Raw genomic sequence first — 16715 nt, 5'->3', positions numbered from 1 at the left:
CTACTCCGTATAGCGTTAACGGACGCCAAACGTATAGAAAAATTGCGGCAGAAAGTTATCCGGTGACGAAAGGCATTCCCCGTTGCTGCTCGGTGCTATCGCGATCGGTGGATGGGGCGCATAAAACGCACAATGACAGCAAGATTAACGCACATATTCAATTCACGGATATCACCGTACTAGTAACGGACTTGTACCGCGTAAAACGTAAGCGCAGCGCATGAGAAACTGACAAAACGTTCTTGCCAGTTATCGTCCGTTGAACATACGTTACATCCGTTGCATGTCCGGTAGTAGTCCAGCCGTGAATCGGGTCAAGCGGACAAGAACGGATGCGAACCGGACAAATACAGAATAGGGAACGCACGAGTAACGATCAAAACGCATTCCAGCGTATTGCTACCGTACATCTAACGGACAACTTTGTACGTTGGTGTACGTTCCAAATTTTGAACATGCCCAAAACCTTCCACCGGATGGAACGAACATCGCCGGACAAGAAGCGCAGGCACCGCATGAGAAATGGAAAAGAAACGCATGCAAACGGACACGAACGGATTGAAAGTTGTGATATACGTTGGACGTTCGTTAACGCTCTATGGTGTAGTGTGACTGAGATTTTATATGAGATTTAACGGTTGAACAATTTACAATATACACTACAGAAGTCAAACAGGAACTTTAAAGATGGACGTGCATGTTTTAGCTCAGGCTATTTTATACTTTTGTATATCTATCACTGGATTTATTGTCTCAATCCCGGTAGGGGTGAACAGGGTAAATTCTATTGTGTTTTTATTAATCTTGACTTTGATGGTAATAATGGAGAAATATGCACTCAGTTTGTTATTTCCTTGTACAAACTTTAATCGAATACCCTCAAGTTTCAATGCTCTTTCTATAGACGTATACAGAAATACCTAACCAGAAATTGATCACCTTGTCTTTAGGAGGTAAGAACAGATCTCTAGCTATGACGTACCTTTAGGAATTCTATTTAGTACAACCCAGGGTCGTATATGTTTCATGAAGTTTGATCCTGGTGGGAATAAGCTTTCAGTTATTTCATTTAGTACGACCCAGGGTCAGACATATTTTCATTAGTATGATCCTAGGACCATACTAAATCGAATTAGCACGAGGCTGAATTAAGGTATATCCATTTAGCTTTAAGACAGTTCGAATAAGCACGACCCTAGGATCACACTATTTGAAATAGTATGATCCTGGTTCGTTTATTTTCCAGTTAGCTTCAAGACAATATCCGGATAAGTATAACTCTCAAATACAGCAGCCATTTTAGTACGACCCTGGGCCTGACATTTTCAAATTAGTCTGACTGTAAGTCGTACTAAATATGAAATAGCTAATAGAATATGTCCGACCCACGGTCGTACTAAATGAAATGCTTAAAGCTAATTCTCAACCAAGTTATGCTACATAGAATATGTCTTACCCTAAAGGTACGTCGTTGATATTGTGGTGCCGGGGAAGTTTAAATTGAGTACCATACTTGTGCTTACAAGGTTTTAGCTAACAGAAGGATCAAATTACCTCACACATTTAAACACAAATTGGATATTCTCTTTTTGCGTTTTTATATAATTAAAATATAGCTTAAGTGATAATATCATGTTCTAAGCTGTCCTGGTGTCAGAAATATACATCAACATCTATGTTGTACACAGTCTTAGCCTTAGTGTAGTGAGAATAATAATCCACAATACATGAGTTAATATTAAAAGAAATACCTTAAATAAGGGCCGCTCAGCAAACAGACATTGGACTATATATGGTTTGGGAGGGTTCATTGTAAGATTTCTCTGATAAAATGATATTCAGATACATTTTAAAATCATACTGTTATATTTTTAAATGCATTTTGCGGTTTTAACCTTATAAGCATATTTCATGACATTAAATCATTTATGGATATAACAAATTCATTTTGTGGTTTACCAATTCATTTTATTATACCACTAATCATTTTCATATTAATGATATAACGGATCTTAATTGTAAACCTACAACCCAGTGAATAAGTATACATTTAAATTAGTACAGTTTTTCATTATAATATTATAAAGTATTGGTTTAAGATACTACACACTCCTAAAATATCTCTTTAACACATTCTATGTAAAAATGACCTTGAAATTGTACCCCAGCCAGCATAACTTTATCGGCCCGATATAGGTATAATGTCGGAGTGTCGGCAAAATGTGCCGATATAGGGCCGACGTCGGGCAGTTGTAGTGCCGCAAAATATTGAAATCGGTAGATCGACATCAATCAGTGTAACTATTTCGTACGTCGGATTGACATCGGGCTGATATTGGATTCTCCAATATAACTATATTTTTTCAAAATATTATTGGTAAACGTGAAAAAGTAATCTAATTGTTTATATATGCTAATTTATTAAGCAGATATGATGTATGCAAGAATTTAATCAAACTAGGTTCCAAACAAAATATGTAGATGGTATTTATCATAATTTTATATGTAACAAAGGGAGGTAATAATTAAGATGCATTTTTGTTTTTATGTAAAATGCCGCCATAGAAATATTTATATTTACAAAAAATTGAAAATATAGATATGTTTAAGATTCTAATTGAACAATTTTAATAGTGTTAAGAATATACAGAAAGCTTACGTACCTATATAAAACATGCAGTATATAGTTGTGAAAACTATTATAACAATAAAACCTAATAAGCATCATACACATGATGCGAGACACATCAGTTCTCAAGAAAATTACTCTAAGAATTTATAAAGTGTATATTTTAAGAAAACTTTGATAAAGCACTGCGTGTCACATTATTTCGCGACCACGATATGATCTGTCAATATCGGGCCGATACCATTTTGATGTTGGCCAAATATCGTTTGCCAATATCGGACCAATGTCATTATGATGTTGGCCCGATACCGTCTGCCGACGTCGGGCTGACATCAGTCCTATTTGCAGCCGAAATTGAAGCCGATATTGGGCCGTTATAGACAACGGCGTCGGTTTGATATCGGGCCGATATAGAATGCTGGCTGGGACCTATATAGTTTATTCAAATTTGGCAAAGTAGGTTGTCTTACACTAGTAGATCTCTATAATATGTTAGGCATTATCCAAACCAGCAGTTTGTTTTCCTCATAGTCCAAGAATCTGGAGATTTTCGTTTCTTTACTATGTGGCATGTTTTCAGTCTGTCTTTCTGAACTATGTAAAGACGAAATCCCTTTTTTCGACTAATTTTCGTTATTCATTTTTAAATCCTTATCTATATTGTAATTTTCTATCCATAATGCTACACAATAAATCGTTTTGTTTTCAAGGACAACTGTACCAAGAATGTTTTTAAGGTCTAGATGTCCTAGTTGCTGACCGTCTTTATATGTTCTTCGCAATATATAGAAATTGCCGAACTGACAGACTCACGTCAGCCGTTAAAACCATACAAAACGTACAAAGCCGAAACATTCGTCGGCATCAAGTCGATTTTTTCCATTTCTCGTGTTTACATAAAGTACTACCCTTGTTACACACCTGCAAGTGCAAACAACTTCTTTTATCGTGGTATCATGTCCCCAGATGGATTACCTATAGAGAGGCTTATCTTCAATTGGCGTTTTAAAGCTCGTTTGATTTTTCGAGAAAAAAAAATAACATGATAACGTGATATTGTCGTCACTTGATCGTCGGCGCTGGTGTTGGTTAAGATTTTTGTTTAGGTCCCATTTTTCTGAACACTGTAAGAACTTTGTAACTGGGTAAGTATGCCAAGAACCATATCTCTCACTTGCATTTTGTCAAAATTCTGTCCAATTTTGTACGGAACAATGTTTGTTTCAGTCCACTTTTCGTTAATGCTATAAGAGCTACAGCCCTGAAGCCTTGCAGACTTGTTCATCATCACTAGGCCTAAAGTCATAATTTTTGCTTTCATTTTATGAGAATTATGGCCCTCTTTGTACATAGAAAATAGAATTTCTTGGTTAACATTCTAGTTTAGGTCCACTTGACTTAATACTATAGAAGATAGCTTTGAACTTTTGTAAAGTTAGTTATTATCATTAGATGAGTATGTTGGTCAAGAACCATAACTCTGATTTCCATTTTGTTAGAATTATGACCCTTTATATATTTAGAAAATTAGAATTTGTTGATTAAAATCTTTGTTTAGGTCCACTTTTCATGAATTAATTAAGAAACCATGGATACTTGTTTATTATCACTACGTTAGTACTAGATCAAAAACCATAACTTTCGTTTGCATTTTGTCAGAATTTGGGATATTTTTTTAACTTAGAAAACTGGTAGTTCTTTGTTTAGATTCACTTTTCTTGAATACTGTAGCTTTGGAATATTACAACATCATTCGTGTCATCACTAGATGTGCTAGAATGTCATCAACCATAATTCTTTCCTTTCATATTTCCTTATGTCAAGCACTTACAGACGGGCGTTTGCACCCGCTGGCGATGTTCTTGTTTACTTTAAACGATATATCCAATTTCAAATGTTTATCTGTTTTCAGTGGAATTTTCGTGGGCGTTGTATATTATACGCCGACGTGAAATGGAAAGACAACTACCACTCTCAGATGTACAGCAGCCATTCTGTGAACTGTAACTTCCCTATCTACTACAGTGTGTTTGGGATGATATTCTATGGTTTTGGATTAGGAATCTTTTATGCCTTTGCAACATTTAAGTCGATGAGGACTCCTGAAATAGGGTTTGTTGCGTGACTATTTTCTAATGACCCAAAATTGGGTGTTCATTCGGATTATGGATATGTCGCGGATTCTTATGAAATGTCACTGTTTGGTGTGATTCTGTACACTTGCCTAGACATCAGGTCAAATATTTGCGTAATTATTGAAAGGACTTCAAACATTTGAAAAAGTCAGATATCATTATGAAATATGACACATTCAACAAGAACTAATAATTATTAAATTAAGAAACATATTTTGACATAAGACTGTCTAAAATATTCAAAATTACACCTTTTACAGATAAAAATGAAGTCATAAAATTCTAAATACCCCGACATACATTTGTTTTATATCTGATGTATATAGTATTATATTTAGCATCTTTATTAATGCTGTTATCAAATCGAACAATAGGACTTTTCTATTTTGGAAATGAAAATAAATATCGTCAATATACAAAGAGATGATTGAATTAAAGTATAAAACAAGTTCGGATTTGCAATTAACAAGTGTAAGAAGTTATACTGTATCCGCAATACTAAAATTTGCAAATGTTTTTACTACATTGAAACACTAGTATATTGGAGAAACAGGGATGAAATTACTTAAGGTGTCTTATCGACAAATACGTAAAATTTGGATGCCTGGCGACCCCATGTTTTGGGTTGTTGCTTTTTTTTTTTTTTTTTTTTTTTTTGTATCTTAGGGAAGAGTTGTATCTGCAGAACAAGAATTTAGATGGCCATAAATAATATGCACGAATCACTACAGTCATGTTTTTGACTTCGAAATGATAAAATTTACACTGAAATTACTGTATTTTTGTTGAATTATCATTGAAAATTATAAAGTAAAAGCAAAAATTCTGTAAATATTTTTGTAATTTAATGTATATTTTCAGTAGACAATACACTTTCAAATGATATCAAAATTGTATGAGCTTACCTGCATTAATATTTGATAAATTTTAATGGCACAGTTTTATAGAACTTGCTTAATTGTGGATCGGACACATTAAAGGCGATGGAATTAATGCCATTTGATTTTATAGCAGTATGAGAAATTAAAAATATCGGCTAGGGAATCTGTTTTGATATATAAAAATTCCGTGTTAGTCCGGACAATCTGATCGAGGAGAAAAGAAAGAAACATAAGTGTATAAAATTAGAATATGTTCTGGACATAATATTATTAGAAGTATTGGAATCGCAGCCCGCACGTGTTCCGATTCGAACTTTGTTCCTCCAACACAACAGGCAGTTAATGTTGCCTGATTAATTCTACAAAGTAAACATTGCTGCTACGTTGCATTTGAAATTGTTTCAAGGTAAAATATTTACAATAAGACTTCCTTAAAAACCCGAATGAATGTTATATTTACAATTAGGTCTTCTCGGAAACCCGTATGAAATTGCAGACATTTTCATAATGTTCCATCATTTACTCATACCACGTTGTTATGCAACAGGTATCAGATGTGGGTAATGCCATACATACTGTTGAACGGTGTACACGCTTTCGTCACTCTGATAGTGTCCTGTATATTGTCTGTTGGCTTCCTACAGTTCTGTAACCGCCTCAAAGAAAAGGACTGGGTGAAAAGGTAAATTGACCCTTTCTAAAGTCTTACAATTTTTTTTACATTAAAATTAAATTATAAAACGCCAGGAAAGACGTACGATACCGCGATCTCTACACTTAACAAAATTGATACTTTTAATGCAGCACTTAACATTTTCTATGTTCAATTTTGACATTCCCTTTTGACAATTAAGAATTTCATCAAAGTCAAATAAAGTCCTCATAAATTTTTTTCTTCTTCTCGTTCGCGACTACACTGTCAGACCAGTAGCCTCGATGAATCTAGTGGTTTGTCGTACATCCTCATTGCCTCCATACAGTTTCTGGCGGATTGGGGTATCTATCGGCCAAGTCGCAGCTTGCTCCTGGTCATTCCTTTTACATCTCTGAAGTATATGCTCCGCAGTCTGATCTTCCTCACCATATGGACAAGTTGGCGATGATGCCAGTCTGTATTTCTTGTACATGTGAGCATTGAGCTTGTTGTGCCCTGAGCGGAGCCTGACCATCATCACTTGTTCAGACCGATCAAGGAGATGAAAAGCATTTTCCTCCATCCTTGGCCTCGTTAGTGCCTCGATGTTGGTGACTTTCTCCTTGTAGCTCACATGTTCTGTTGGTTGTTCTGACTGAGCTCCTAGCTTAGCCAGTTTGTCTGCCTCTTCATTGCCTGCAAGTCCACAATGGGATGGAATCCACTCAAGTGCTACTTTGCAGATTATACTCAGGCTTTGCATTCTCCTGGCTAGCTGCGGAGCATTATTGTTGATCAGAGCTGGCAGTGCATCTTTGAGAAAGACGCCTGGGGAGCTTTCTTCTGCGGAGTCTCCAACGATTGAGACGGCCTTCATGAGTGCTTCAGTCTCTGCCTTGTAATTGCTGCAGGGTTTTCCTGTGGCTGCATGTAGTGTTTTTCTCTTGCCAGATGGGTATTGAATGAAAACTCCTGCTCCTCCATCTTTGACGGTGCATGTGGCTGATCCATCTGTATAGACATGAGTCCATGATTCCGGAGGATATTATTCATTGATCATAGCAAGTGTGAGGTTCTTCTGAATGCCTTCATCCTCTTGCTTCCCGCGGTCAAGAAGAGGAACAGCAAGTCTAACAGTCACTGAGGACAGACCATTCGCTAGTGGGTTTTTAATATATTCACTACCTAGGGGAGTCGTTGGTATGTTCAGCTCAGTTTTAAGCAGGACCTTTGCATGTCTCCTGTCTTGTAACGGCTATGTGCCTGTTAGCTTCTCCATGAGGGAGATTGGTGTAGACTTTGTAGCACCTTTTTATGATCCGCACTGCTTGGTTCTGAACCTTGTCTAAAGCCTGTTGGTTAGTTTTGGCAGTAGTGGACCAGGCAGTTGAGCTATACTCTACATGGGGTCTCACTGTTCCCTGATACGCTGTTTTGAGTATTTGCTCTTTTACTCCCCACGTTGTTCCAGCAAGTTTGCGCATCATGGCAAGCTTCCTTCGGGCCTTCCCTTCTGCTCGACTTGTGTGGGGCTTCCAGGTTAGCCTTTTGTCAAAGGTCACTCCAAGATATTTTGCCTCGTCTGCTTCAATCAGCGAAGTATTTCACATTTTGATTTTACCCGCCCTCTGCTTTCTCGACAGGGAGAATAAATGTGGTGGACGATTTTTCTGTATTAATTGATACACACCAATCTTGAGCCCAAGCTGAAAGCTTGTTGATGACTTCTTACATCCTGTATTTGGCTGTAGTGCATGTTCTTCCTTACACTATAACACCAGGTCGTCAGCGTAGAGTGCAGCCTTAACTCCTTCCGGTAGTTCAGACACCAGATCATGGATGAAAAGCAAGAAAAGTGTAGGGGATAAGACTCCGCCTTGTGGGACACCATGACGCAACAGGAACTTCCTACTGCTGGCGTGTTCTAAACTGACTCTTGCTATCCTATTATGGAGGTATGACTTAATCCACCTCAGCATGTGACCTCCTACTCCAGTCCTCATCAGTTTGACGAGGAGTCCATCAGTCCAGACTTTGTCAAACGCTCACTGCAGATCAATTCATGCTGTAAGCACGACTTTCTGCTCTTGGAAGGCGTCCTCTATCTCTTGCGATAGATAAGTGGGCTGGTCCTCAGTGGAGCGGAATTGTCTGAAGCCAGCTTGTTGCGTTGCAAATAGGTTGTTAGTCTCCATGTACCACTTCAGGCGTGCATTCAAATCCTCTCCATGGTCTATCCAACACACCTGGTTAGTCTGATTGGGCTAAAGCTTGCAGCCTTCTTTGGATCCTTCCCTTTCTTGTGGATGGGGATCATGACTGCCTCTTACTATTTCTGTGGAAGCAGTCCTTGTGTCCAGCTGTAGTTGAAAATTTCCAGGAGTTTGCAAATTGCTGCAGTGCCTAGATGGGTCAGCATTTCATTTGTGACTCCATCTGGTCCAGGAGACTTCTTTGTCTTCAACTACCTAAGAGATGTCTGTAACTCATGCAGTTTAAGACTCTGCTTCATGCATTCTGGTGTCACTTGGCATGTCTGCCTTTCCCGTTTTTCTCTTCGGGCTTCCCTTTGCCGTTCCCTGGAAACATCTTTGTAGTTAGAGTTGTTTACCCGTCAACAGTTCACCATTCTCTTCCAAAGTTACTGAGTCTCTTCCTGTTTCTTCATCGTTCAGCTGTCACGTCAATCTCCATAGCTTTCGGCCATCTCGCTCTAGGTTGAGCAAGGCTGTTTTGTTTCTCCAGCTCTTCCTCTGTGCTTCCAATTTCTGGCACAGCGAAAACACTGGTATCCTCTGACTTTGAAGGATTTCTCTGGCTGTAGGTGAGTTTGCTGAATGCAACAGACATTGATGTCTTTCTCATGGAGGATATGCTCAAGTTCAGCTTTCTTGTTGAAGACATCCTCCGCATTCCAATGCATCAGCGGACTGGTTCTTCACCTTCGCCTTCGTATGTTCTTCCTTCTTCTCTTTGCATGTTGTGGATTGAAGGAGGGACCCCTAGTAGCTGTGGGTGGACTCTGTCGAGGCTCAGAGCCCAGCACTTAATCCCCCTGGAGGGACCTCAGAGATTCAGCACTACATTGTTGAATACCGGATGGCTGTGTAGTCAGCGATATTGCATGGTGCTGTGGTTCGTTAAGAGAGTGCCAATGGCCCAGCACCTCTGTCTTCAACTCTCTAGGTTTCTTTCGGGGTTACCTCACCCTTAGATCCGAGTTAAAACTCTATCTTTGGAACACAGGAGCTATTTGTCCCATAGCTGGGGTGTGTTCATTGGCATCAGGGCGTGTCTACACACCGGTGGGCCTGGCATGCCACATGTCTAGGGGCAGACCTCCTCCGAGTCCCCTGCAGTTTAGCCTGAGGCCGCAAGGTGCTCAGTTACCGTGTGGCGCCAACTGGGGGGCACTGCAAAAGGGCTTGCCTGCAGAGACGCTATGTACAGGCAGGGAAGACTTACGCACTCGGCTGCTTGTTCATCAGAAGGCTAGCCAGCGGTGGAGGCTGAAAGGGGAAGGTGACAAGCACACAACATACAGCACACCAGACTTGACGCATCAGCAGACCAATGCCACACATAAGATTTTTTTAACTTCGCCCTATTTGAAAAAAAAAATGTAACACATTTACTGCATTTATTTTACAAGCCAAGTTATTTATATGGAAACAAACGTGTCGCAACTACTGATTTTTCACTAAAAATATATCTTCAAACCTCAGGCACAAAACTGATACATTGTACTTTGAAATATTATAGAGTTATTTCCTCAACAATGACTGTCTTTCCTTGAAATTTAGGGATCACTGTGGCCAAGTGGTTAAGGTCGCTTGCCCCTCATCGATGTGGGTTCGAGCCTCACTCGGGGCGTTGGATTTCTCACGTGAGGAAGCCATCCAGCTGGCTTACGGAAGGTCGGTGGTTCTATTCAGGTGCACGCTCGTGACGAAATAGTGCACGAAGGGGCACCTAGGGTCTTCCTCCACTGTCAAAGCTGGAAAGTCGCCATATGACGTACAATTGTGTCGGGCGATGTTATACCAACAAAATAAAAATAAATTGAAATTTAAGTCTCTAAATTGCAATAACATGTAAAACGAAAAGAGGCTGAAAAACAAATAAAGCAATCGTCGTTAAGAAATTTTTGAAAAGGTTTGTAATCTGCCAAGGGAGGATTTCAGCTATACTTTAGTATCTAGTGTAACTATAGTTTTAATCTGTTGCGTACTTAACACTATTCCGTTAAAAGATAGATTGCTGTATAAAAATACTAGTATTTGTTTACATTTTCAAGGTATTCTCTTATTTAACTATGCAGGTTCGAGCCGTTCCGAGACAAACTTCCTGTTGGCATTTTGTGCTGGTCAGAATGATCATATTTACTGATAACAGCAATATTGACAAGCTTAAACAGAATGCTAAAGTGTTTTATAGACCCATATATGTTGATTTGAAATAAAATAAGTGGTGATTACTCTACTAGATCGCCGTGTGTATAAGTAATTCACATTTAGGTCATACCAGACTCTGTTGATATTTCAGCTGCGGTCAGTTTGCAAACGACGAGTGGTCAAATCCTTCTACAGGTGAGAAATTCAACGCTGGACCATACACCACATTACTAGCTGTTGCACAGGTAAATTACACCTTTAATTAATACTGGTGTAACAAGTGTAGGCAGAAGCATTTAGACAATATTTTTAGTATATTTCAAAGTTTCAAAACATAGCTCAAGTGTATCTTAAAGTATTATGCCTATACTGACGCATTATTTCAATAAAATATTCACTAGATCTTGCCTATGTCTCCTAAATATCACTGTCAATTTGTAACTATAGAAACAAAGTAGACAGTTGTATTTCTCCATTTTCCCATACAATTCATGTATAAATACAGTGATTGAAACACAAAAGAATACAGGTCTTCTTTTGAGGGTCTTTAATAACTATTGCAGGGTTAAAAATCTCATACATCGGTTTGTAAAACCTATTTCATGGCAACATACAAAATTACGGCGTACAGGACCATACCAAAGTTCAAATCTATTGTCCTGGTAAAATACACCAAGTTAGTATTCATAGGTGCAGGACTATACACAGCCTTGCTAACTACTGCTGTAGTAACTAGGTTCTATAGCAAGTCTATTAGCGCCAACTATTATACATGTACATGTCCATCCCCTATATGTGCTATGATAAACATAATCATAAACAGGGAAAAAACGCGCATTTCTAAGCTAAAATGTGCTGTACGAGAAATGAGTATTATGCATATTCAACATACATGCATATATGTGACTACATATACTCAGACTCCACGTTCGTTTTCAAAGCCTATTAGAGAAACCGTTAGCGAATAATATGGATCCTGACTAGACTGCGCGGATGCGCAGGCTGGTCTGGATCCATGTTTGTCGCAAAAGCACTATGTCGGTTTTCTCATGGCGCGGTTCATACGGAAATTAGCCTACTTTCCCCTACGTCCGCAACGCCCTAAGCTTGCACCATGGTTAAAGTTTTTCTGCACTTTCACTCTATATATCTGTTACAATTGAATGGATTTGATTCAAACTTTGATAACTGTTCCATATCATCACCCACAGCATACGACGGACATAAGTTCGATAATTTTTGCCCCAAAATTTTATTAATACCAATTATGACCCATTTAACTGAGATTTTGGTGCACTTGCACTCTATGGATTTGATTTAAACACACATGCGTAATACTGGCATGTACCATCACCGACATCACATGATACAAGGTTTATAACTCCGGCTCAAATAATTATTACATGGATCTTGCCCCTCATTGTAGTTTGACTTTAAGGTGAAAGTTTTGATGCACTTTCCCTTTAAATCAGTTATAATCAACTGGATTTGATTCAAACTTGAAACAAAATGTTCAATATCATCACCAGCATGTTACAATGTGTATTGCTCTGGCAGAAATATTTCATGAATTATGTCCTTTTTATACATAGAAATTCTACTTAATTTTACGATGCTCTATTTTTTCGGTGCTCTTTCGATCTGTCTCTATTTGACAACATCATTATCCGCATCAAGGGGTATCAATCACTTTAGTTCTAGTTTCCCTACATGTGTGTCCTGTATCACTATCTAGTATCGATATTGTCAAACTCCTGTCTCCTCTCTTGGTTTCAATCATTTTGAAATTGTTTTATGTATTTGCGTCAAACTTGTCATCAAGAATACCCTAATCAAGTCCGTAACTCTTGGTCCAATATTTCACTGAATAACACGTCGTAATCCCCCGCCGAAGGAGGAGGAATATTGTTTTGGCGTTGTCCTTCTGGCTGTTCGTTCGTCCATCCGTGCGAACGTGTTTCAGTCCGTTTGAGATTTAAAATGCTGATAATTCAAAAAGTATTTAAGCTAGGATCACCGAACCGCATAATATTATTAATTAGCACTTTACCTTTGTTTACATATAGTATTATCCCCCCTTGACACAGTACAAACAGAATTTTCTAATTAATTTGTTAAAAAATGAAAATGCTTACAATTCAAAATATATTTTAGCTAGAATCACCAAACTGTAATAATTGTTAATTAGCACATGACATTTGCTCACATATTTATTATCTATGTAACCATTTGATGGGTCTCCATGAAAGTTATCACTATCGCGTGGTGTTGCATTCGCAGTTTCGTCTGGATCCCTCCATCAAATTTAGAGTTATGCCCTTTCATTATTTAACAATCTATAAATTCCTACATAACAAAGTAATCCCTTGAGTCTTCATGAAATTTAATACAAATATAGATCACAATAGAGCGGTGGTGCATGCACATCTTTTACGAGGATCTCCTCAGCTAATTTAGTGTTATTGCCCTTTATTTGTTCTAAAATTCATCAATTCCCACAAAACAAAGTAACCCATTGATGGATCTTCATGAAACCTAGTACAAATATAGATCACTGTACGGTAGTTTTCTTGTTGATTTTGTAAAAAGAAAAATAGGACAAAAAGAACAAACTGTGGCAAGATCCCTTTGTATAAACTTGTGTATATCTGGAAATTAAGTATCTTTAAAAATGTAGACCCCTCATTCACTAAGCAACCTATCCGACGGGGGATATAATTCACTGAATTTGCTTTTTTTTCGACAACATTTCGTGAACATTCGTTCTAGCTTTGAAGTTACTCATTGTCTCCATCGTATCAAATGACAGGGTCAATAACACTTGCAGCAATATTTTATAAAGTATGCCGTTTTTACATAGATTATAACGCCATAGTTTTTTATGCTCTACCTTTGAAATTACTCATAATAGAAAACTATTATTTCCCCACAGTTTCCAAGTTCACGCCCGTAAACATAGGTTCTTGCTCAATCGAAAAACCTAGTTTATCGAACGTAAACATGGATTCAAGAGCGTAAACTAAAGTTTACGCCCGTTATCCTATGTTCTCGAAAATATAGGTTAGTATTCGATAATCCTAGTTTTTCGAGCAAAAACGTAATTATTGGATAACTGGCTTGCCATGGACCATAGTTTACAGGCGTGAACCTATGTTTACGAGCGAGAACCTATGTTTACGACCGTGAACCACAGTTTACAAACGTGAACCTAGGTCTACGCTCGATAAACTAGGTTTCCCGAACAAAACTATAATTTTCGGTCGTTATCCTATGTTCATGAGCGTGACCACATTCATGATCATAAACCAAAGTTCATGAACCCAGGTTTACGCCCTTAAATATAGGTTCACGCTTGTGAACTCAGGATAACGACCGAAATCCATAGTTAAATCGGGAAACCTAGGTTATCGAACGTAAACCTGGGTTCACGAGCATAAACTATGGTTTACGCCCCTTATCTTATGTTTTCGCTCGAAAATATAGGTTAGTATTCGAAAACCTTGTTTTACATTCGAAAAACGTAGTTTATCGATCGTAAATCCTAGTTTTTCGACCGTGAACCTGGGTTCGCGTAATCATTGGACAATTGGCGTGCCATAGGCGTCGCTGCTAACATTCAACTCTGACTTTCATGAGCGCGCAGAGTGACGCGTTAGACACTTGATTTCGAAATTGTTATATTTGTTCAACTGCAAAGCGTTGACGCAACATATAGACTATATTAATGATAACTGACAAAAGCTCAAAGTTTCGCAGTGCATCTTTCCAGAAAAGATTTTTACGCTTCACTGTTTGCCGGGAATCAAGGTACCGTATTTGGATCCGTGTATCATTGTACAATGAATCTTACATTGTCTTGTTAAATAATTCCTATTTGAAATATCAGATATAGATATTATTTTCAGATTGCATCCTGGTCATGTTTGCTGCTATTTCTGGCACAGATGGGTCTGAGCATTCTTCGATTTGTAAGAAACAGACGGCAAAGAAGTGAAAGTACAGATGTCGGCACGGATAGGAGTAAAATTGCAGAAACTGAATCAACGGCTTGATTAAGCCAATTCATTTTACAACATTTGATCTATTTGATCGTCTTGTATTATCATGGGCGTAATTATTCTGACATTTGGTGACTAACTGAAATATCAGATTTGTAATAATTGAAATTAGTACCGTAGGCACTATAATGTAAAAATGCTTTACGTCGAAATCGAAATCAGCTACATGTAACATTATTTGATGTACTTTCGAAATGTTAAAACATCAGTACAAGATGTATCAAATCGGGAGGAATTAAACATTGTGAATGGGTTTTAGAGCATATAGTGCCATCTATACATGGTCTGGTTTTGTGTCGGTTATAGTTGTTCCAACACTACGTACATAGCTTTTAGGTTCGCGACTTTAAAACTCACTGAGATGCCGTGATTACAGTGTGTACTTCATAAAACAAGAATTATAGATGTTTTGTATAGAGTTTGTTTGTGCTCCTGTTACTTTGTGATTGTAAATGTTTCATATCATTAATTTAATTATTTCGATTAAAGCTTTTACGAAATCGAGAAAAAGATACCGGTTTACATCTTACTTGAAGAAGAAATAAAATACATAGTAAACTTCATACAAAGCATAGATTTTTAAATCCACAAGCCACCTGAAAGATAATTTCAGCCCGCGAAAATACATGACATTTCAACCCAAATTGGCCATATCTCCAAATGGCCTTAAAATGTTAGGGGAAATGATAGAGCCAAATGGCCACTTGCATTCTGTACTCAGTTTCAAGTATTACTTGCAGAGCTGGACAAAGATACCTCTCAACCGATTACTTTTTTCACTATTTTCAACTGTGTGAGGCCTATATGACATTTGACAGTTCACGAGACGCTCAATGCTAATAGTGGTATATACGCATTTCAAGCAGTTATATGAAAATGATGCCATCAAGCTTACATTCGCATCTGCCAGAATTTCTGCAACATACCATTCTTAAACTTGTTAATCACAAACTCACATCAACAAATATTTCAAACATCAAAACAGCCTTCACTTCAAGGTTTTATCTCTAATGACAGATTTTGACCCTGGCCAATTCGAATCTGTGGCTGGAAACTACCAACTGCTACCTAAGGTATTGGACCCGTAATAGAGTACTTCCTTTTTGAAGAGTATTCAATTCCTACCATAAACCTACTTTGACTGCAATTTTCAGAAGTTGGGGAGGGGGGGGGGGGGGGGGGGGCGTAGGTTCAAAGGTTCAAGCCCCACTGGGACCAAATCTTTTTTCCATATTTTCCTTTTTCCTAGTAAACTTTTACTTCTTTCAAGACTTATTATGGATGCATTGTACAAAAGTGGAAAATTTTCATTTTATAAGCGATTTCTTGCTGTTCAAAATGAATTTATCTCTGAATCAGGATGTGTAGCGTTAGACATCTTTAAAAATACTGAGTTACATACAGTAAAAGTTCTCTATTTTGCCTTCATTCTGTAGACTACATATTGTGAAAGAAATGCAGGTAGGTTTTACTTCTGCCCCAAGGTTATTTTTGAATGAAGCGAGCAAATTCAAAACAGACCCACAGGATTCGACCTTACTTTTTCAATGTTGGAGTTAGAATTCTGTCTCATTAAATCTGTTTACTTGAGGCACCCTAAAAAAATGATATTTACAGTTAAATTTTGTGTTAAATAATTGTTTAACAATAGTTAGATGTTTCTTTTATCAAAATTAATGCTGTAATGAATTCTCTGCTAACGTTTTAGATAGTGGCCATCACATTGAAATTCGTCTCTACTTGAGCTTGGGGAAATACCATAAATTATACAAAATTTACAAAAAGTTTGTTTAAAATTTGCAACACATTGCGAAACGTAGTCAACTTTAAGAATATGCCAAGCAAATGCTATTTTTTCAATATTACTATTAAGGGTCCAATACCTTAAATATGAATACGGTCAAATGCAGACAAAATCATAGCCATATATTTACTCTAAACATTATATATAATAGAATATATCAGAAAATATATTAAAGTAGGC

At 37.7% G+C, this 16715-nt stretch overlaps 1 protein-coding gene across 1 annotated transcript; it reads left to right on the top strand.

The window, feature by feature from the left end:
• The first annotated feature begins 109 nt into the window (after window positions 1-109).
• LOC123545790 (transmembrane protein 179-like) lies at window positions 110-15799 on the top strand. Its single transcript, XM_045332096.2, has 5 exons — window positions 110-777; window positions 4542-4741; window positions 6193-6327; window positions 10825-10918; window positions 14579-15799. Exons 1-5 carry the CDS (start codon window positions 688-690, stop codon window positions 14723-14725), a joined length of 666 nt encoding a protein of 221 aa, XP_045188031.2. The 5' UTR covers window positions 110-687; the 3' UTR covers window positions 14726-15799.
• The last annotated feature ends 916 nt before the right edge of the window (window positions 15800-16715 follow it).

Source organism: Mercenaria mercenaria, chromosome 1, assembly GCF_021730395.1.
Source record: "Mercenaria mercenaria strain notata chromosome 1, MADL_Memer_1, whole genome shotgun sequence".
Lineage (NCBI taxonomy): Eukaryota > Metazoa > Mollusca > Bivalvia > Venerida > Veneridae > Mercenaria > Mercenaria mercenaria.
Note: the sequence above shows the minus strand (reverse complement) of the source record. Positions and strands in the feature narration are given on the sequence as shown.